General features: G+C 38.6%; 1 protein-coding gene across 1 annotated transcript in view; it reads left to right on the forward strand.

The window, feature by feature from the left end:
- Positions 1 to 21,587, forward strand: part of USP34 (ubiquitin specific peptidase 34) — a 617,663-nt gene that overhangs the window by 120,145 nt on the left and 475,931 nt on the right. Inside the window, exons 51-65 of the mRNA XM_063301132.1 lie at positions 288 to 366; positions 3,062 to 3,115; positions 3,214 to 3,309; positions 6,097 to 6,161; positions 6,275 to 6,350; positions 6,444 to 6,491; positions 8,731 to 8,796; positions 9,666 to 9,746; positions 10,979 to 11,064; positions 11,499 to 11,667; positions 11,859 to 11,933; positions 16,518 to 16,669; positions 18,495 to 18,543; positions 18,637 to 18,741; positions 18,843 to 18,887. Of these exons, the coding sequence (XP_063157202.1) occupies positions 288 to 366; positions 3,062 to 3,115; positions 3,214 to 3,309; positions 6,097 to 6,161; positions 6,275 to 6,350; positions 6,444 to 6,491; positions 8,731 to 8,796; positions 9,666 to 9,746; positions 10,979 to 11,064; positions 11,499 to 11,667; positions 11,859 to 11,933; positions 16,518 to 16,669; positions 18,495 to 18,543; positions 18,637 to 18,741; positions 18,843 to 18,887 (1,246 nt within the window). The remainder of the gene's footprint in view (positions 1 to 287; positions 367 to 3,061; positions 3,116 to 3,213; positions 3,310 to 6,096; positions 6,162 to 6,274; positions 6,351 to 6,443; positions 6,492 to 8,730; positions 8,797 to 9,665; positions 9,747 to 10,978; positions 11,065 to 11,498; positions 11,668 to 11,858; positions 11,934 to 16,517; positions 16,670 to 18,494; positions 18,544 to 18,636; positions 18,742 to 18,842; positions 18,888 to 21,587) is intronic.

A 21,587-nucleotide genomic window follows, 5' to 3' on the forward strand; every position in this document is an offset into this window, starting at 1 on the left:
TTTATTTTTGTTGCTGGATAAACTTACTATATCTTTACAAAATTAGTCACCAACATTGCTTAATCAACATTACAGGCATTTATTCTGTCCCAACTTTAATAGCATTGGTTGAAATGTTTAATCTTACTAGTAGATGAGATTGCACTTAGTTTACTTGTATTTTGTTACTTCTAATATCATAGCAAAATTAAGGATGTCACTGAATTTCACCTAAATTTATCTTCAGTGCACTAAATATTTTAGTCTAGTGTAAATCAACCCAACACCTGATGTTTTGCATTTTCTAGGTATCTGTTCAATGATGCGGAAGTAAAGCCATTTGATTCTGCTCAGTTGGCTTCTGAATGTTTTGGTGGAGAAATGACAGTGAGTTGTAATATTTTTAATATTAAAAGGTTCCCTGTTAATATTACCTTTTCCACTGTAAGTTTTGATATTCTGTCACTGGGGGGGTACAGTGGTGTCTCCTTAAAGGCCTCTGGCACAACTCCTTTCCCTAGGGGAACATTGACTACTTATGGATCCAGCCACATGTCCATTTGGATCCATCCAATGTCTGGAATGGAGCATCTTAATTGGCCCTCCCATCTTGTGGAGGTCCCAGGTGACACCTAATGTGACCATGGCAAAGAACTCAAAATATCCTCCATTAAAAAGTTCTTGACTACTCCACTTCCACAGAAGGCAAGATTCTTCCAGAGTTTCTTTACCAAAACTTATTGGAAAGAGGATGGGAAAAAGTTCCAGAAATAGTAGCAACAATTTTTTCCCTTTAGAGTTCAATTTATCTCTCAGGTTCCTAAGGCAGAAACTTTCTTAGTCTGTTGCTCATTGCTCCTGTGTGAACTTCTGAGGAGAATGCTTCCTTAATTGATAATGGAGGAATGTTAGTTAGAATGTAAATCTCTCCTAGGTTCTAAACATACTGTTTATTAAACTTTAGATCACTTCTGAAGCAGAAACAAGGTCTAACCTATGTCTGTCCAAGTCAGTCAAGTCTAGAGTTACTTGGGACAAGTCCAAAGAAGCATGAGCTTTAGAGCCCTGCTGGACCTTCTCCCCAGGGCATGGAACTTAACACCATCCAGTACCTCTAACCAGGGGCATTGCAACACCAGCCCAGTGATAAGATGAGCAGCTCAGGAAGGTCTTCAGCTGGACAGCAAGATGTATAAACAGGAGCCCCAAACTATCCTTAGCACCCAACTTAATCCACAGATATACACACTACATCGATTCAAGGCAGAAACCCTGCCCGCAGGTAAACCTTCTTCGAAGATCATAGCCATCAGTTCCTGTTTCCCAGTATTGCAGATAATGCAGTAGCTGAAACCAAGGAAGACAACTGAGAAGGCAACATCCCTGCCTTCATACAGTCAGGTCTTAATAGTATGTACTGGGTCCACCTGTTTATCCTCTTCCGAATCATGGGATGAACATCGATTTTATACAGACAGACCTGGCATTTATCAATAGCAGCTTGAGACTGCAATTACCTGCAATCCAGACTCCTAGATCCAAGAATGATGATGTAGGGATAGAAGAAAGGAGAGGCAACACATTTCCAGAGTCTCTTCCTCTTTAAGAATCCATCCTGCACTTCCCACCATATATCCAACTTCCCATGAGAACCAAAATCTGTTCACCCCAGTATTTGATATGTTTGCTTCCTTGAGTTATTTATAAAAATAATAAAGGCGGAATATAAATTAAATAAAATAAATAAATTAAATTCCCCCTCTAAATATCTAGAGGCATCCACCAAACCCTGGCTGTAATTCAAGTTCTCCACTGTGTTATAGCTATGCTGAGCCATTCTGTTCTCCCACCTGAAAACTACTCACATATCAAGTAACCTAACTTTCCCAAACCCCACATACCCCTTCCTCCTCCCAGACCCATTTAGAACTAAACGCATCAGCTACCTGGTGTACCAGCAATCCAATCTGGCACATGGGTTCTACCCATGTCTATTCATCTACATACTCTGTCACCAAATTCCTTCTCATCCAATCCACTTTTACCTCACCTTCCATTGGAACTCAGTTGCTGAGGGGCAGAGAACTCCATTCTCTGGAGGGCCCAATGACACTACTCCCCATCTTTCACCTAGAGAGTTAAACTTTAATGGAACTGGGAGTCCAAGCCCAACAGTTTGGCCTCTGGTTTTAATCACCGAGCCCAAAGCTGCATAGCTCCAACAGTGGCCCTTCCTAAGACAAGCAGTTCAAAAAGAATTCCATGAGCTTTTGTCCCTGTTCTCCCCTTTATCCACTGCCAGTCCAGGGGGTGCATCTGCTGCCTCACTGATCCCTCTCTTCCTTTTGACTGATAGCACTTCTGGTTCTCCATCAATAGTAAGTTCTTTCCTTCAATCCAATCTTTTACTTCTCTTATTTGGCTTCTTGTTTTTCTCCACCTCTTCTTTCAGTCCTATAGCAGTCCTTAGCATCTCAGGAAACCCCATCAACTTATTGTGGAACCCTAGGGTTCCGTAGAACCCAGTTTGAAAACCCTGTTGTACAGTCGTCTCCTCTCTCCTCACTATTTCACAGCACATTTGTCCACCACAGTCACAACCAGCTCAGAAAGCCTCTGGCTTGACAACAAGATGCCATCCTGGCATCATCTGTAAGGGAGGGAGGGGGGATAGAGATAGAAAATGAAAACAAAAAAATTAAAAAATAAGATTGTAAACTAAAAAAAATATCTACCCAAGTATGATGCAATGAAGCTTTCAAGACAACCTTGATCAAAGAATATGGAACTGAGATTCCAGTACACGCTTGAAAGATACTAATCTGTTCTTTGACTCTAATAATAGATAATAATCTATTATTATTTAATCACATTTCCATATATTACTGTTGCGACAATTTGCGGTTATAATTGTATTTATACTCTGTCTTTATGCGTAAGACAGAGCCTTATATAATATTACCATACCACTGTACTGCATTGTAGAAAATTATACATATCAATTGGTGTTGATCTTCGTACAGTTATCAGAAAGTAACATTACAAAGAAATGTATTCCTTCTAAGATACTTTTTTTTTCCAGACGAAAACCTATGACTCTGTCACTGATAAATTTATGGATTTCTCTTTTGAAAAGGTACTTAATTTCATATGTTAGTTTAAATAATGTCTTTCAGTTGTCTTACTCTTTTCCAGTTTCAATAAAGTGTTGACTTTTTGTTTTCCTTCTCTCAGACTCACAGTGCATACATGCTCTTCTATAAACGAATGGAACCTGAAGAAGAAAATGGCAAAGACTATACATTTGATGTTTCATCTGAATTGCTAGAAGTATGTGCTTCCTAGTGGTACAAATTATTATACTTTAAACAACATGCATTTATAATTACTCTGATTCAAATTTCATCATTAGATTGTCCAAGGAAAAATTGATTATTTGTCAAACTTTGTGATGTAGAGTAATATACCAGGACTCTTAAACTTTAATTGCCTTACTGTACTCAGTGCTCCACCCATTTATCTTTAGTTTGTGTTTGCATTTTCTTTTTTGTTTTTCTTTGCTTTGGTACCCCACATGGAACATTATGTAATCAATTGGATGAGACACAGAATCATGCTGTGACCGCTAGATGTGTGATAGAATTTAGACTTCGGGCTAGCTTGAGCTAGTTTTCATTGTACCAAGATAGTATCATTTTTCAAAAAGGAAATACTGCTGAGTAGATCTGGGGGGAAAAAAGGCTTTCTCTTTCATAAGTCATGTTTATTTCATTAAATTATTAGTAATAGTAATGCTATTAAGTGGATAGTTAATTAATAATTAATACAAAGAGCCTATAATTCAGTAAATCAGTAATAAAACAGAAGTCAGTTAGCTAAATGGAACTTTCCTTGATCTTCAGTCTCAGTTCTTCATCTTTAGGGTAGAACCTCCAGAGCTTATTTGGGAGAGTATGGAATGGCTGCTGAGATCCACCAATGAATGCAGCTCTTTTGAAGTACAGCTGGATACAACCATATGTTGTATTCTAAAGGTCACATTTTCACTTCTTCCCACCCCCACTTAAAATATTTCTGGGTGCAAGACTGAGGGAAACTCCAAAAAGATGAACCCTGACTGCATAAACACATCTGAGTTAGGTGCATTGTTAGTTGTCTCAGTACATGATAATTTCAGATAGTCAATACATTATACCTTGCATTCTAAGATAAGCTAAGGCCTTCTGCAAGGGAGAGTAAGACCCCACACTTCATCACTCTTCCATCTTTTATATTTATTTTTTATTTTTTATTGATTTTATTGTAATTTCTTTGTTGATTGTTGTGAGCCACTCAAAGTCATTGAGAGGTGGCATACAAGTGTAATATATTGTTACTGTTATTGTTATTGTCTTCAGAGGGGTAGGAGCCCTCCCAAACAGTTTGGAATAGAATACAGGGAATATTTCTTGCAAGATGATGCTGTCAAGGTAATGCATGCCATATGCCAGCAAATTTGGAAAACACAAGAATGGCCATCAGATTGGAAAAAATCAACTTATATCCCCATACCAAAAAAGGGAAACACTAAAGAATGTTCAAACTATCGAACAGTGGCACTCATTTCACATGCCAGTAAGGTAATGCTCAAGATCCTGCAAGGTAGACTTCAGCAATTCATGGAGCAAGAATTGCCAGATGTACAAGCTGGGTTTAGAAAAGGCAGAGGAACTAGGAACCAAATTGCCAATATCCGATGGATAATGGAAAAAGCCAAAGAGTTTCAGAAAAACATCTACTTCTGTTTTATCGACTATTCTAAAGCCTTTGACTGTGTGGACCATAACAAATTGTGGCAAGTTCTTAGTGGTATGGGGATACCAAGTCATCTTGTCTGCCTCCTGAAGAATCTGTATAACGACCAAGTAGCAACAGTAAGAACAGACCACGGAACAACGGACTGGTTTAAGATTGGGAAAGGAGTACGGCAGGGCTGTATACTCTCACCCTACCTATTCAACTTGTACGCAGAACACATCATGCGACATGCTGGGCTTGAGGAATCCAAGGCTGGAGTTAAAATCGCTGGAAGAAACATTAACAATCTCAGATATGCAGATGATACCACTTTGATGGTATCTGAAAGCGAAGAGGAACTGAGGAGCCTTATGATGAAGGTGAAAGAAGAAAGTGCAAAAGCTGGCTTGCAGCTAAACCTCAAAAAAACCAAGATTATGGCAACCAGCTTGATTGATAACTGGCAAATAGAGGGAGAAAATGTAGAAGCAGTGAAAGACTTTGTATTTCTAGGTGCGAAGATTACTGCAGATGCTGACAGCAGTCAGGAAATCAGAAGACGCTTAATCCTTGGGAGAAGAGCAATGACAAATCTTGATAAAATAGTTAAGAGCAGAGACATCACACTGACAACAAAGGTCCGCATAGTTAAAGCAATGGTGTTCCCCATAGTAACATATGGCTGCGAGAGCTGGACCATAAGGAAGGCTGAGAGAAGGAAGATCAATGCTTTTGAACTGTGGTATTGGAGGAAAATTCTGAGAGTGCCTTGGACTGCAAGAAGATCAAACCAGTCCATCCTCCAGGAAATAAAGCCAGACTGCTCACTTGAGGGAATGGTATTAAAGGCAAAACTGAAATACTTTGGCCACATCATGAGAAGACAGGACACCCTGGAGAAGATGCTAATGCTAGGGAGAGTGGAAGGCAAAAGGAAGAGGGGCCGACCAAGGGCAAGGTGGATGGATGATATTCTAGAGGTGACGGACTCGTCCCTGGGGGAGCTGGGGGTGTTGACAACTGACAGGAAGCTCTGGCGTGGGCTGGTCCATGAAGTCATCAAGAGTCGGAAGCGACTAAACGAATAAACAACAACAAAACAGGGAATATTGTTTACTTAGGATGCTTTTTATTTTTTAAATGAAGAAATGAGACAGTATACAAGTAGCATTTTATATGATGACTAATTCTGAATTGTGTTACATTTAAATAGAGATGTTTATTTATTTATTTATTCCATTTATATAGGTTAAGAAGTTTTTATATGAGGCAGTGACTTATTTTTCATTCATCTCTGAATTAATAAATAGCATTATCTGATTTTTTCATTTTTCTCTTCAGTGGATATGGCATGATAACATGCAGTTCCTTCAGGATAAGAATATTTTTGAGCATACATATTTTGGGTAAGGTTTACGTCAATTTATAATTCATTTAATAAATAAACTCCAGGTTTTTAAATACGTTTTTTAAAATGTGTGTGTATAAAAACAAGTATCTGTGTATGTGTTTGCCCTAGATTTATGTGGCAGTTGTGTAGTAGCATCCCCAGCACATTACCAGATCCAAAAGCAGTTTCTCTGATGACAGCCAAGGTAGAATATTTTACTGCCAGATTATTATTTTTTTTAAAAAGTGTTTTGGTGATTGTTCAGGATAGTCTGTGACTATCAATTATTGTCTTACAGTTAAGCACTTCTTTTGTCCTTGAAACATTTATCCATTCAAAAGAAAAGGTATGTGCTTGGATTTCATATAACACATAGTTTACATTTCTAACATTGATTAAGATAAACAGCAATCCTTCGCTTCACTGACTGAAAAATAAAGAAAAATTATAATGAAATTTCAGTTCTTTTTAAGCTATATTATTCCATATTCTAAATGAACCTTTTGAGCTAATACAGGTAGACCTCGCTTACCATCTGCCTTGTGCAGTGACCATTTGAAGTTACGAAAGTGCAGAAAAAATAACTTTGCAACCAAGGTGTGTGTTTACAACCTTCACAGCATCTCTCTTTCTCAGTCGTATGTTTGCCATTACAGGTAGTCTTCAGGTTATGACCACTTGTTCAGTGACCATTCAAAGTTACGACAGCACTGAATGAGGGGGACTTATGACTGGTCTTCGAAGTTCTGGCCATTGCAGCATCCCCAGGTCATGTGATCACAATCTGGGCGCTTGGTGCCCAGCTCACAATTAACGACGTCACAGCAAGCAGCAGACGCATGATTGCCATTTGCAACCTTCCCTGCCAGATTCCCACAAGCAAAGTCAATGGGAAAGCCAGCAGGGAAGGTTGCAAATCACTACTGTAAGTCACTCCCACTGCTTTTTCTCCTGAGGACCCCCACTACAGAGTACGGGTAGTCCTCACTTAACAACCACAATTGGGACAGGAATTTCGATTGCTAAGTGAAGCAATCATTAAGTGAATCTGACCTGATTTTACAACTTTTTTTTTTTTGCAATGGTGATTAAGCAAATCACAGTGGGTGTTAAGTGAATCATGTGGTTCCCCATTGGTTTTACTTGCCAGAAGCCAGCTGGGAAGGTGGAAAATGGCAATCGTGGGACACTGCAACAGTCATAAATATGAACCGGTTGCCAAGTGGCCAAATCGTGATCATGTGAATGCAGGGAACACTGCGACAATCATAAGTGTGAGAACCAGTCATAAGTCGCTTTTTTCAGCACTATTGTAAGTCCAAACTGTCACTAAACAAATAGTTGTTAAATGAGGACTACCTGTATGAGAACCCAGGGATCTTGCATTCCATAGTAACCCCCCCCAACCCCCACACTCTGTAGCACCTGCCCATGGCCCTGCCAGCCCACCCACACTTAGTAGCACCCACCCGCCCGCAGCTCTTGCCAGCCTGCTTGCCTAGGACTCCAGTCATGTGAGGTCCCCTCTTAATGACCCACGTAGTCTCTGGGTTACAATGGCAACCAGGACTGTTGGGATTGCCGTTGCTAAGTGATGTGGTCACATGATGTTGCACTTTATGACTGCATTGCTTAGCGATGGAAATTTGGTCCCAATTGCCATTGTAACATGAGGACAGTCAGTACACATTGTCCTGTGCCTGACTCATCTTTTTCCTTCCCCCATCACAGAGTAGAGAGAATGGAGAGGAAGGGATTACTAGAGAGTAAGCACATACTGGTGAATACACATTGAAAGGAATGTGCTGGTGCTGGCTATTTGCCTAGAGCACTCGGGGCTGCGAGCTACAGGCATGCTAGCAAACAGCCGGTGTGTTCCCCCTTGTGTGGCTATTTACTTCCTTGTAATCCCTTCCTCTCCAGTCTCTCCTGTGCCTGATCCATTTTTTTTCTCCCCCTCCTCGCAGCCCCAAGTGCATTAGGCAAACAGCCCACACTAGCACATTCCTTTCAATGTGTATTCCCCATTGTGCACCTGCTTACTCTCTCAGAATCCCTTCCTCTCCAATGAATGTAAATACAAACATTAATTCCGTTTTTGCTAATTATCCTAGTGCTGGGGTGAGCATTCCAAAAGGCAGGGTTGTTGGGGGAAAAGGAAAGCTGAAGTAAAATTGTAAGCACAGTTGTGGTCACGTGATATTCCACTTAGCGACTGAGTTGCCAGTCCCAATTGTGGTCACTAAGCGAGGACTACCTGTATGGACAAATTTGATTTCCTTAGCGAAGAGCAGGACATCTTAACTTTGACAAACTAACCCATTTGTAACTTCAGATCTTATTAATCTGTAAATAAATATGATACAATACTGTATGTCATCTTCAAACCAAGTAACTTAGATGAGTTGAGGATGTAAGACAAAGCCTTTTATTAAAGCTCAAACCAAATCACTAACCATTTTGTGGGCCTGGTGGACGTGGGAGGGTACTGCTGAGATCATCATTGTGTCATATCTGTTGCTTTTAATGTTACATAAATGGAAAAAAAATGAATGTGCTTCAGTTTGAATGTTTGCTTCCTTTAGCCCACAATGCTTCAGTGGATTGAACTGTTAACCAAGCAATTTAACAACAGTCAAGCTGCTTGTGAGGTAAGCAGAAATGAAGAATTCAGTGAAATGTATAAATTAGCAAAGTGCATCCTTTTTGTATTTCCTAACTTAGGAAGGATAAATGTATGGATTTGGTAATATGGTAAAGATACTTGTGCTGTATAAAATATGAGAAAAGTGGAGAGTGCTTCATAAACCATTCAGTTTTAGCTACCAGTCCAATTAAACAGAAGTCTTGTTGTGGCTTTGTATTTGTAACATACTTATAAACTTTGAACAATTATTTTAATAGTAAATATCTAGTTTTCGGGATGAAACATGGTGAATTCAGAAAGAATGTGGCCTCCTAAATAACACAGCCTGTCTCTTAAAATTTGAGAGCCCCATAATATTGCAGTACTTATTTACCTTCGTTATTTGGAGCAGATGCTTTCATTGCTACATGATTGCCTAAAAGGAAAGGAATTTTTGATTAATTCATAGATAAAACAGCCATCTATAAGAACTGTGTTGACCTTTTAATAAGGTTCCTATTTATTCTTTATGCATGAAGAATTCTGAAAAGTTACACAAATATTGGCGTGTTTTGTCATAATTTGTCTAGTGTCAACAGTTTCCCATTGGTAGTATCCTTCAATAATGTTGTATAGGCTTTCTTTATTCTATCCAAAAGACAAGAATCTAGACAGGACAACTAGCACCTAGGCCTTCTTTTCTTCAAACAGCTGTGAAAAGCTGTTTTCTCTCCTTCCCAACCATGCTGATATTTCCTGGATTATTATTGGGGCTTTAACATAAGTTCTTTAACTTGTGATAATAAAATATGCTATGAATGTGTAGTAGAGTAGGAAATGCTTTCATTGTTAATGAATGCAAGCTAAAATGTTAATCGTGTATGTTCTTTTCAGTGGTTTCTTGATCGTATGGCTGACGATGACTGGTGGCCTATGCAGATTTTAATTAAATGCCCCAATCAGATTGTAAGACAGGTAAGATAAAGCATGGTATGTGTCATTTAAAATGTTGCTTAGGATTAGGCTGTGAAATTCATAGAAGGAATGTTAGCCATCAAACCCAACTTCATAGATTGCAGTGCCCTTGATATTATTGCACATATTTGAGGTGTTATTCACATTCTTTGAGGTCTTCAGCTCAAAAACAGTATGGCAGTTTTTGGAATGATTTCTGGCAAAGAATGTAATAAAAGTCCAAGTGTACATGTGGGCCTTGGAATTTAGTCTGCATAGTAAAATAGATTCACAAAGATTTCTTTAGGTGCATTTTTAGTTGAGCATCAGGGGCCTATTACATATTACAAATAGCTTATACCTAATTTTTTAAAAAACTGAACTTCTCTTCCAGTAGTGGTTTCCCATTCAACCAGAGGGGCTGCTGTCTGACGAATGAGCCCAAAGGCTCTTTTGTATATGGGAATACTGCCTCATTTTGGATTATTGCAACTAGAGTGTTTTAGAAGTTACAGTAAAGTCTTCTGTGTAGTTCTAAAAGTTTTTTGTGATGTTGTTACAAAAAAAAAAAAGCAAATACAATCCTGCCCTGCATGAATAGAAATATAGTGTCAAGACCAAAGGAAGTCATAGTTCTTCTTATCCTGCATTGGCCACGCCTAGAGTGTTCCATCCTGTTTGAATGACGCATTTTAGAAAAGATACTGAAAAACTGGAATGTATGTAAAAGAGAGCAGTCAAGATGATAAAGGACTTAGAAGAAAAAACCCAAGAAATGGTTGGAAATATTGTGTACGTGTAGACTGCAAGGACACATAATAGCTCTCTTCAGATATCTGAAAGGCCATCAGGTAGAAGACAATTGTACATCAGGAGAAATATCCTAATAGTAAGAGCTGTTATACAAAGGAGCTGACTGCCTTAAAAGGTAGTGGACTCGCTTTCCGTGGAACTGTTCAGAAATACTTTGCCTGGTCATTTGTCAAGGATGCTACAGTAATAAATTCCTGCATTGAGCAGGGGGCTGGACTAGAAGATCTTGAAGGTCTTTTCTAGTCCTTAAGGTTCTATGATTGTGATTTCAGGTATATTCTGTATAAAGTAGTCTTATATGAGTAACATGAAGGGAAAATGTCAATAATTCAGTGATGAACATTTCAACCAAATAATCCATGAACACTGTGTTTCTGAAGCGTTGTTAAAGCAAATATTTCTGTAACCCCAAGGTAACCTTAAAACTTACGACTTTACAGATGTTTCAGCGTTTGTGCATTCATGTGATTCAGCGGCTAAGGCCAGTCCATGCTCATCTCTACCTACAGCCAGGACTAGAAGACTGGTACCTTTTCTTAAAATAATTCCATCTATTTCAAATATTTATTTCATAACACTAATTTATCAGATAACAGTATTAAACAAATATATTGGGGAACATTTCCATTAGTCTTTTACATCAGATAACTTTTTCCTTCATCTGTGGTCAGAAAATAAACTGCAGTACAGTAAATTATAAACAATTTCTCTTGGAGGATTATGGCATGCCTTTTCATGATACTGAGAAGAGTATACTCATGCAGGTGTATCCTCATCATTTTTATTCAATAGGTCATATACAATAATAACATAAGCACTGTTAACCATTTCACATACTATCCTAAAGATGGTGTAGCTTGCATAATATAGGAGGTTGGAACAACCTTTAGATTGATTTTGAATCATTTTGCCTTCAGTGGCCTCAATATACACTGATGCACGATGAAAATGTATTTTCAGTTCGGATGACATGGATGGTCCTGTGGAAGATATTGGTAGTCGTTCATGTGTGACTCGTTTTGTGAAGACTCTGTTGTCAATTATGGAACATGGTGTTAAACCTCACAGTAAACATCTCACAGAATACTTTGCCTTTCTTTATGAATTTGCCAAAATGGGAGAAGAGGAGGTGAGTGTAATTTACTTTTGGTTTTGTATGAATTCTGCTATTTATATTTACTCATTACTAAGTTTCAGTGCCATCAACATTTTTGTTCTTTAAATTTTGCATTTCTATGTTAATTATAAAAATTAATTTAGGGAGGAAGGCAGAATATAATCAATTATTACTTACATATTTTAATATTCAATTATTTCCAGAGCCAGTTTTTGCTTTCTCTGCAAGCAATTTCAACAATGGTTCATTTCTACATGGGAACTAAAGGTCCTGAAAATGTAAGTCTGGAATAACCTTTTATAGAAACATAAATGTTTATATTAATGTAATTGAAATAGGTTTGAAAATTGAGAATATAAAAAAACAAAGTCTGGTCCTCCAGATTCACAGAGGCCATTCCATGACTTCAGGACAGTGTCTCTCTTCAGCTTATATATCAGGCCATGGTTGATTTTATTCCCCCAGCAAATTGTCTCAGTCTTCTTCAACATGACAGCACATATTCCACTTTACACTTGCAAAGAGCAGGATGAAGGAGCATAAGTAAAAGTTGAAATTAATAGAAATCTGGGCAGGAAGTCTTTTAAGTTTAAATCTTCAGAACCTGAATAACTCCATGTTAGAATATTGAAGGAAAATGATGATAGTCTGGCCAAACTTTTAAACCTTAACTTTATGAAATCTTGGAGAACTAATAAAGTGACAGGTGATTGTGTCAGAGGAGGGCAAGTGTTGTCCCTGCCTTTAAAAATGAATAAAGAGAAGTCTAGGAAATCTGTAACCACCACTTTTAATTGTCAGAAGTCAGCATGAATTTGTAAAAAATGAGTTTTGCCAGACAAATCATGTTTTCATTGGGTAACTTCCATTGTACATTGTGAGAATGCTTGAGATGTACTCTATCTTGATTTTCACAAAGCCTTTGACAAACTACATCATGACATTCTAATAAGCAAGCTATTTAAGTGGGGCTTAACAGACAGATATAAAGTTCTTGAGTTAGGAAGCAAAACTAATGCAGAGTGATAGAATAGGGAATAATGGGCTTGGTAATGCTACTTGGAATAGTAGCTGATTACAAGCTGAATACGGGTAAGTAGTGCAATAATCTCCCAAAGAAAGAGAAAACCCAGAAGGCAAAATGGCTGTCTGCTGAGACACTAGAAGTAGCCCAAGAAAGAAGGAAAGAAAAAGGCAACAGTGATAGGGGGAGATATGCCCAATTTAATGCAAAATTCCAGGGGTTAGCCAGAAGAGATAAGGAATTATTTTTAAACAAGCAATGCGCGGAAGTGGAAGAAGACAATAGAATAGGAAGGACAAGAGACCTCTTCCAGAAAATTAGAAACATTGGAGGTAAATTCCAGGCAAAAATGGGTATGATAAAAAACAAAGATGGCAAAGACCTATCAGAAGAAGAAGAGATCAAGAAAAGGTGGCAAGAATATATGGAAGACCTGTATAGGAAGGATAACAATATCGGGGATAGCTTTGATGGTGTGGTCAGTGAGCTAGAGCCAGATGTCCTGAAGAGTGAGGTGGAATGGGCCTTAAGGAGCATTGCTAAAAACAAGGCAGCAGGAGATGATGGCATCCCATCTGAACTGTTCAAAATCTTGCAAGATGATGCTGTCAAGGTAATGCATGCTATATGCCAGCAAATTTGGAAAACACAGGAATGGCCATCAGATTGGAAAAAATCAACTTACATCCCCATACCAAAAAAGGGAAACACTAAAGAATGTTCAAACTATCGAACAGTGGCACTCATTTCACATGCCAGTAAGGTAATGCTCAAGATCCTGCAAGGTAGACTTCAGCAATTCATGGAGCGGGAATTGCCAGATGCACAAGCTGGGTTTAGAAAAGGCAGAGGAACTAGGGACCAAATTGCCAATATCCGCTGGATAATGGAAAAAGCCAGGGAGTTTCAGAAAAACATCTATTTCTGTTTTATCGACTATTCTAAAGCCTTTGACTGTGTGGACCATAACAAATTGTGGCAAGTTCTTAGCGGTATGGGGATACCAAGTCATCTTGTCTGCCTCCTGAAGAATCTGTATAATGACCAAGTAGCAACGGTAAGAACAGACCATGGAACAACAGGCTGGTTTAAGATTGGGAAAGGAGTACGGCAGGGCTGTATACTCTCACCCTACCTATTCAACTTGTACTCAGAACACTTCATGCAACATGCTGGGCTTGAGGAATCCAAGGCTGGAGTTAAAATCGCTGGAAGAAACATTAACAATCTCAGATATGCAGATGATACCACTTTGGTGGTATCTGAAAGCGAAGAGGAACTGAGGAGCCTTATGATGAAGGTGAAAGAAGAAAGTGCAAAAGCACTTTTAGCTGGCTTGCAGCTAAACCTCAAAAAAACCAAGATTATGGCAACCAGCTTGATTGATAACTGGCAAATAGAGGGAGAAAATGTAGAAGCAGTGAAAGACTTTGTATTTCTAGGTGCGAAGATTACTGCAGATGCTGACAGCAGTCAGGAAATCAGAAGACGCTTAATCCTTGGGAGAAGAGCAATGACCAATCTCGATAAAATAGTTAAGAGCAGAGACATCACACTGACAGCAAAAGTCCGCATAGTTAAAGCAATGGTGTTCCCCGTAGTAACATGGCTGCAAGAGCTGGACCATAAGGAAGGCTGAGAGAAGGAAGATTGATGCTTTTGAACTGTGGTGTTGGAGGAAAATTCTGAGAGTGCCTTGGACTGCAAGAAGATCAAACCAGTCCATCCTCCAGGAAATAAAGCCAGACTGCTCACTTGAGGGAATGATATTAAAGGCAAAACTGAAATACGTTGGCCACAGAATGAGAAGACAGGACACCCTGGAGAAGATGCTGATGCTAGGGAGAGTGGAAGGCGAAAGGAAGAGGGGCCGACCAAGGGCAAAATGGATAGGTGATATTCTAGAGGTGACGGACTCGTCCCTGGGGGAGCTGGGGGTGTTGATGACCGACAGGAAGCTCTGGCATAGGCTGGTCCATGAAGTCATGAAGAGTCGGAAGCGACTGAACAAATAACAACAAAAGTGCAATAATCGTTGTAAAAAAGCAAATGTAATTTAAGAATACATCCACAGCTACAATTTTCAAGTGATGGGAAGTAATGGTTCCACTAGTCTTTGGTGAAACCCTACCACAAATATCGTGCCCAATTCTGATATTATTTTATTTTATTTTTATAGCTGCCCATCTCACGATAACAACCCTGGGTGGCTTACAATGTTTCAAAGCAATACAAGAATGTAATATGAAACATGAACAGCAACTAAAGAGCCAAATCAGTCTAAATAAATAATAAGCATACTAAAACAGGTTCAAAGAAAAGCAACAAGGATGCTTAGAACTAGAAATTAACTTCTGTAAAGAGAGATTGAAAGAATTTGGAATATTTCTTTGAGAAGCAAAGATACAGAGAAGATACAATAAGACTGTTCAGATAACTAAAAAGATGTCACACAACAGAAGATCACAACCTATTTCCCATCATTCCTGAGCGTAGAATGAAACCATGGATTCATGTTACTGGAATGCAGATTCCACTTGAACATTAGAAAAACTCTTAACACCAGGAATAGTTTGACAGTTGAACCAGTTATCTAGAGAAGCTCTGGGTTCCTGTTTGCTGTGTGTATTCCAGTGGAGGCTACATTACCATTTGTCATGGGTGTTTTACTTTGAACCCTTCATGAAGCAGGGGTTTGGATTTTATTGCCTAAATGGCCCTTCCAGCTCTATTTCCACGAGAAACCATATCCTCCCAGACTGGCTTTGCTTACTGAGCCAGTTGCTCAGAGTCTGAACAACTACCCTTAGAAATTCAGTTCACAGTTGCTGGATTTTTTCTTTTATTTGTTCCTCTTTATTTTGTGTTTCCTTCTTTCTCTTGTTCCCACCCCCACCACATCTTTTTGCAAAGTCTTTGAATATTGCCCTAAATAGGGTGGCATGGGAAGTTCTGGTTTTGCCAGGGCCTATTATCTTTCCCATAGAATATTGAAGCAGCTCACTGCTTCTCTCCTTAAGCCTCCAGACAAAATGGCTGTCCAGCCATTAGAGGGAAAATGGTTTCCAGCCACAGCAGGATGTGCATCACCAATTGATGAGTTGTCGTCGTCGTCATCATCGAGCCTGAAGCAGCCCTTCATTATCTTTTCTAGCTTGGCATACCAGTTAAAGCCAGAGAAAAACAGGAAAAGGCAGCTGGAAAATGCTGCAGAGTTACAAAGAGCCTATTCCTGTGTTTTTCCAAGGGCAGGAAATAATAGTATTTTAGTGCTAATTAGTCTGTACCAACTAAGAATGGTGGAGGACAGACATTCAACAGATCTCTTGTTCCTTAGGTAGTGGATGCAAAGCCTAATCTTTCATTGGTACTTTCATGGATCATTTCCAGCCTTTCAAAGAGATATGTCATGCCTACTCTTATCTCTTGTCCACAAAAATTTGTCTTTAACAAATTTATCATGGTCTACAGTCCACTTCTGTTCAAAGTTTTTCCACACAGATTATCTCTATCCCTAGTGGATCTTTATTATTATCCCTAGTGGATCTTTATTATTTTTTTCATTTTGATTATGAAGCTAGATATGAGATAATTTATTTCTTTAATTCAATTCAAGCACCACCCAATACCAATTGACACTGGGCAGCTCACAGTATAAAGCCGTAAAAACCTAATACCATAATTTGTGCAGTTCTACAGTTTAGCGTGATTAAATACACACACACACACACACACACAGTTGTGTCATGTGTCCTTGGTCACTTAGCAAAATAAGTCCTTTGGCAGAGATCTATAGTGAGAGAGAGAGAGATTATTTATTTTTCTGCTTTTTCTTCAGCCACAAGTTGAGGTGCTGTCAGAAGAAGAAGGAGAAGAGGAGGAGGAGGAGGAAGACATTCTTTCTTTAGCAGAAGAAAAATACAGGCCTGCTGCACTTGAAAAGATGATTGCTCTGATAGCTCTTCTAGTAGAACAGTCTCGATCAGAGAGGTAAGGAGTATTCACATACACAAGGTATTTATGTATTGCATTTATTATTATTCTGGTTTTTAACACTGTTTATATTATTTGACAGTGTAAGCCACCCTGAGAAAACTTCCAAACAAGGCCCTCATGTATAATTTACTTAAGGCAGACTTTCTCAACCTTTTGACCCTGGAGGAACCCTTGAAATAGTTTTCAGGCCTCGGGGAACCCCTGCACATTCAGGCTCAAATATAGGCCACAAGTTACAAAATTATTATATTTGTTTCATGGGTAGGCCTGTATAGATGCGTTAACAGTGTTCTTGAACTAAAAATAAAGAATGAAACTTACCTTTTTAATGTGAAGTTGCCCAAATTTGAAATAATGTTTTAAATAAATCACGATCTCCCAGGGAACCCCTAGTGACCTCTCACAGAACCCTAGGGTTCCATGGAACCCTGGTTGAGAAACCCTGGCTTAAGGTGTTACTTATATTGTATATACTTGCTGATAAGCTGAGAATTTTAGGTGCCAAAATACACCCAAGAATTTTAGGTCCCAAAATATACCCCAAATTGGGTTCAGCTCATCTGCAAGTACGTATGGTAGTACTTTTTTAAAAAAAACCTATATATCCCTTTTATACTCATGGATAAGTCCATCCATGCATAAGCTGGTTGATTTATCCACAGGTGGCACGTTTTTCATGGTATTTTGGTTTGAAATGTGAGAGTCAGTTTATCTGCAGAAGGGGTTATATGCAAGTATATATGGTATATGTCCCTTTTCCTTTGAGTTACTGAGATATTACCACATTGGACATCTCTAGCATTTGTCCTTTATTCGGTTTGTTTTTAATGATGAAAAAGTAGAATATAGTCTCAGAGTGGTAGAGGTAATTTTGATTATACATGTCTGAACTAGTGCAAAATCAGTGGATTTGGTAATTGTATACAAGCTAAGCAGGCAGGGCCACAGGTTACTATTCATTCATTCAAATTTCTATCACCGCCCATCTCTCCCAAAAGGAGACTAGTACGTCTTATATTCCGTATGCAAAAGATCTCAGGTTTAATTCCTGCCATCTCCAAGTAGAGCTGTGAAAGACTTCTATCCAAAACCCCAGAGAACTGCTGCCAGGCATTGTTGACTAACGAAACAGAAAATCTGATCCATTAAATTGCACTATCAGACCATCCCCTGAATCATTGTTTTTCATCAGGTGGCCAAGGCAACTTGAAAAGCTAGATGTTTGTTATAAGGCCATAAAGGGGCATTCTTCATGATGTCACCTGATGCACAGGAGTGATTCTGGGGTGTGTTCTGACTTTGGGGCAATTTTTTTCCCAGTCCTGAGCTATATAGACTAATGGTTTACTGTGTATTCTCATGTATTCCTCCTCATTTATATCAGTACTATCTGAACTAACAGTAGAACTGCTAATCATTCATCTATCAGCATTCTAGGCTGAGAGTCAATTAAAGCTGTCAGCCATATATATGATAACACTCAAAGGGGAAAAAACAGTTGCTTGCTTGTAGCCCACACATATCCTTGCCATTAAAATCAATGCACATTTATCATTTTGTTTCCTGGTTTTGGGTCCAGAGCTATGGAAAGAAAAGCCTCTTTCCTTGTGTGACTCCTATTCTTGATAAATGGAGATCAAAGTATCTTAACAACTTTTGACATAGCTTGCTTGAGCTTCCTAGCATTTGTCAGCCTGGTTGATTTCCTGAAAGCATGGCTTTACATGGACTACTCCAAGAAAAAATAGGAAAGCAATTTTATTTTTACTAGGTGGTTGATTCGTGAAATAAATTGGTCCATTCTTTGTATGTGTTTTAGGCACTTGACTTTATCCCAAAATGATATGGCAGCATTAACTGGAGGCAAGGTAATATATCTGGACATGAAAAACAACAGCTAACAGTTTTGAAACATATGCTTTTAAAATGTCTGCTGCAGTAACACACTGAATTTGTTCCAGGGTTTTCCTTTCTTATTCCAACATATTCGAGATGGAATCAACATTAGGCAAACCTGCAATCTTATTTTCAGCCTTTGTCGGTATAATAACAGACTTGCAGAACATGTAAGTTACTAGCCCTTATTAGTTATATCCACTCTGAGAGATTAACTGGAATATTTTCACTAGAGTTGCATATGATCAAAGGATTTCTTCCTCTCTTACAGATTGTATCCATGCTTTTCACATCTATAGCCAAGTTGACTCCTGAGGTATGTAAGAATAGTACAGTATTTTACTTCCATATATTAAATTGTTTGATGGTCATATTCAAGATTCTTAAAGTTGTTATCTGTCCCCAATATAATGATCCTGCAGTGAAATATAATCCTGCATTGTTTGATGGTCTCATTGTGCTGTACCTGCACCTTCCTCTGGCACAGATACACATAGCGTTTCAACTGAGGCAGTTCTTTTTTTGCTGGAGTAAGAAACCAGATAAACATGCTGCCACACAAGTCATTAAATCTATGGCTCTGGGCAAGTAGAAAGGGGTAGGAGCGTTAAGGTCACACTCCACTTCGTCTCAGTAGTCAGAATTACATGAGAGATACTAGTTCAGCAGCCTTTGAATAGCACCCTTTATTCAGCTTTGTTATACAGTGGTGCTTAAAAGTTGTGAACCCTTTTGAATTTTCAATATTTCTGCATAAATATGACCTAAACCATGGTATGTTCTTCACACAAGTCCTAAAACTAGATACAGAGAACCCAATTAAACAAATGAGTCAAAAACATTATACTTGGTCATTTATTTATTGAGGAAAATAATCCAAAGCTTCATATTTGTGTGTGGCAAAAGTATGTGAACATTTGCTTCCAGTAACTGATGTGCCCCCCTTGGGCAGCAATAACTGCAACTAAATGTTTCCAATAACTGTTGATTAGTCCTGAACATTGGCTTGGAGGAATTTCAGCCCATTCCTCTTTACAGAAGAGTTTCAGCTCAGGGATGTTGGTGGGTTTCCTCGCATGAACTGCCCACTTCAGGTTCTTCCACAGCATTTTACAGGATTAAGGTCATGACTCTGACTTAGCCATTAACTTTCTTCTGCTTTAACTGTTCTTTGTTTGTATGACTTGTGTGGTTTGGGTTGTTGTCTTGCTGCATGACCCACTTTCTCTTGAGCTTCAGTTCATGGACAGATACCCTGACATTTTCCTGTAGAATTTGCTAGTCCAATTCAGAGTTCAGAGTTCCATCAGTGATGGCAAGCCATCCCAGTCCAAAGGCAACAAAGCAGGCCCAAACCATGATACTGCCACCATTGTGTTTCACAGATGGGATAAGGTTCTTATGCTGGAATGCAGTGCTTGCTATTTGCCAAGCATACTGCTTTTTATTCAAGGTAAAAAGTTCTGTTTTGGTCTCACCCATCCATAGAACATTCTTCCAGTAATCTTCTGGTTTATCCACATGGTCTTTTGCAAACTGTAGACAGGCAGTAGTGTTCTTTTTGGAGAGTGTCTTGATCTAGTTTTAGGACTTGTGTGTCAGATTGTCAAATCTTCTCAAGTCTTTTTGCAATCCTGTTTGATTAACATCTCCTAATAAGCATATATTCTATATTTCCCACTGTAATTAAGCTAGCAGTGATTTGTGACTTTATCAGGTTTTTTTTCCACTAAACCAAGAGCAGATTTTCTTATAAATTGGGAATAGATTCACCACCATCCACCCCTTCTTCTTTCTGTGACCAGAAAAGAAGGGAGAAAATTCCTGAATAGAAACTCTTCTCTAAATTTATACTCCATTTCTACACCTGAAGATATGGTATATGTCTAAACATTGGTTTCTTCAGAACAGTAGCAGTTCATGTGTGTATTTGGTTCATACAACACATTAAACTCTAACCCTAGATTATTAAGTATAGTTTATATCCACATATCATGTGATGCCCAAACAAATAGAATTTATAATGGGCTAATGTTGACATACATTAAGACAGAGTCTGGATTCCCACATCACACTGAACCACAGACTACCCAAACCCATTTTGGTCTGGCTTAACATGTTATATGAACCTAAGCCACAAAAAAGTTGCAAAAGTTGATCTGATTATAATACTTGAAAAAGGTAACGTACTGGTCACTTATTGAACATTTTTCTGCCTTATTTTCTAAAACAGTCTTCGTGTGCTACCCTGCATGATTTCAGTTCCCATAATCCCCAGCCAGTGTATCACAATCACTATGTATATTGGGAGCTGACACCCAACACATTTGATTGACTGGAACTGGACAAGGTTGTGTAAAGCAATTTCCAATTTGGGTCTGCAACCAGATTCTCAGGAATCCAGACTCTTAGGGAAGGACATTGTCTGAATCTATAGCAAGCATCAAAGTAGTGATGGAATAATTAAAGCAGAATGAACTGTACCTCCTGAGAGTGACAGTAAGGATAAATGATTAAAGCACTAAAAGAAGAAACCCCTTCTGCATCTTGTTGGCTATTTCTGGAGCTTCTGTTTTTCGTAGAGGGTAAAACTAATCCAAGGAAGGATCTGAATTAGGGTATAATACATAGATCACTGCCTATAATGGATAACCCTTCATATCTGATATCACGTTAGAATTAGTCCAGGATTTTCGTAGTAGCTGGTTTTGCAAGATTTATCTTTTTTCATCTGTTGGGCTATAGCAGCTGTTTCTAATCTAGGTTCAGTCCTCTTTATAACCATGTACCCTTTCTGATAGAATATTCTGATTGAAACAAAAGGAAAAAATTAGGTTGATGCCCTTAATCCAAAGAAAGGTAACAGACAACTAGATGTAACTATCACTTCTTCTGAATCAGCAGGAGTGAGCAACTATCAAAGAAGGTTTTTATAGAGAGCTTCAGTCAAGATCTTGGGAGAAGTTTCAGCCATCCCCAAACTCAGGTCTTCATAGCTTAGTCATAATTCAAAATA

This window comes from Candoia aspera, chromosome 1 (assembly GCF_035149785.1).
Source record: "Candoia aspera isolate rCanAsp1 chromosome 1, rCanAsp1.hap2, whole genome shotgun sequence".
In the NCBI taxonomy this organism is placed as follows: Eukaryota; Metazoa; Chordata; class Lepidosauria; order Squamata; family Boidae; genus Candoia; species Candoia aspera.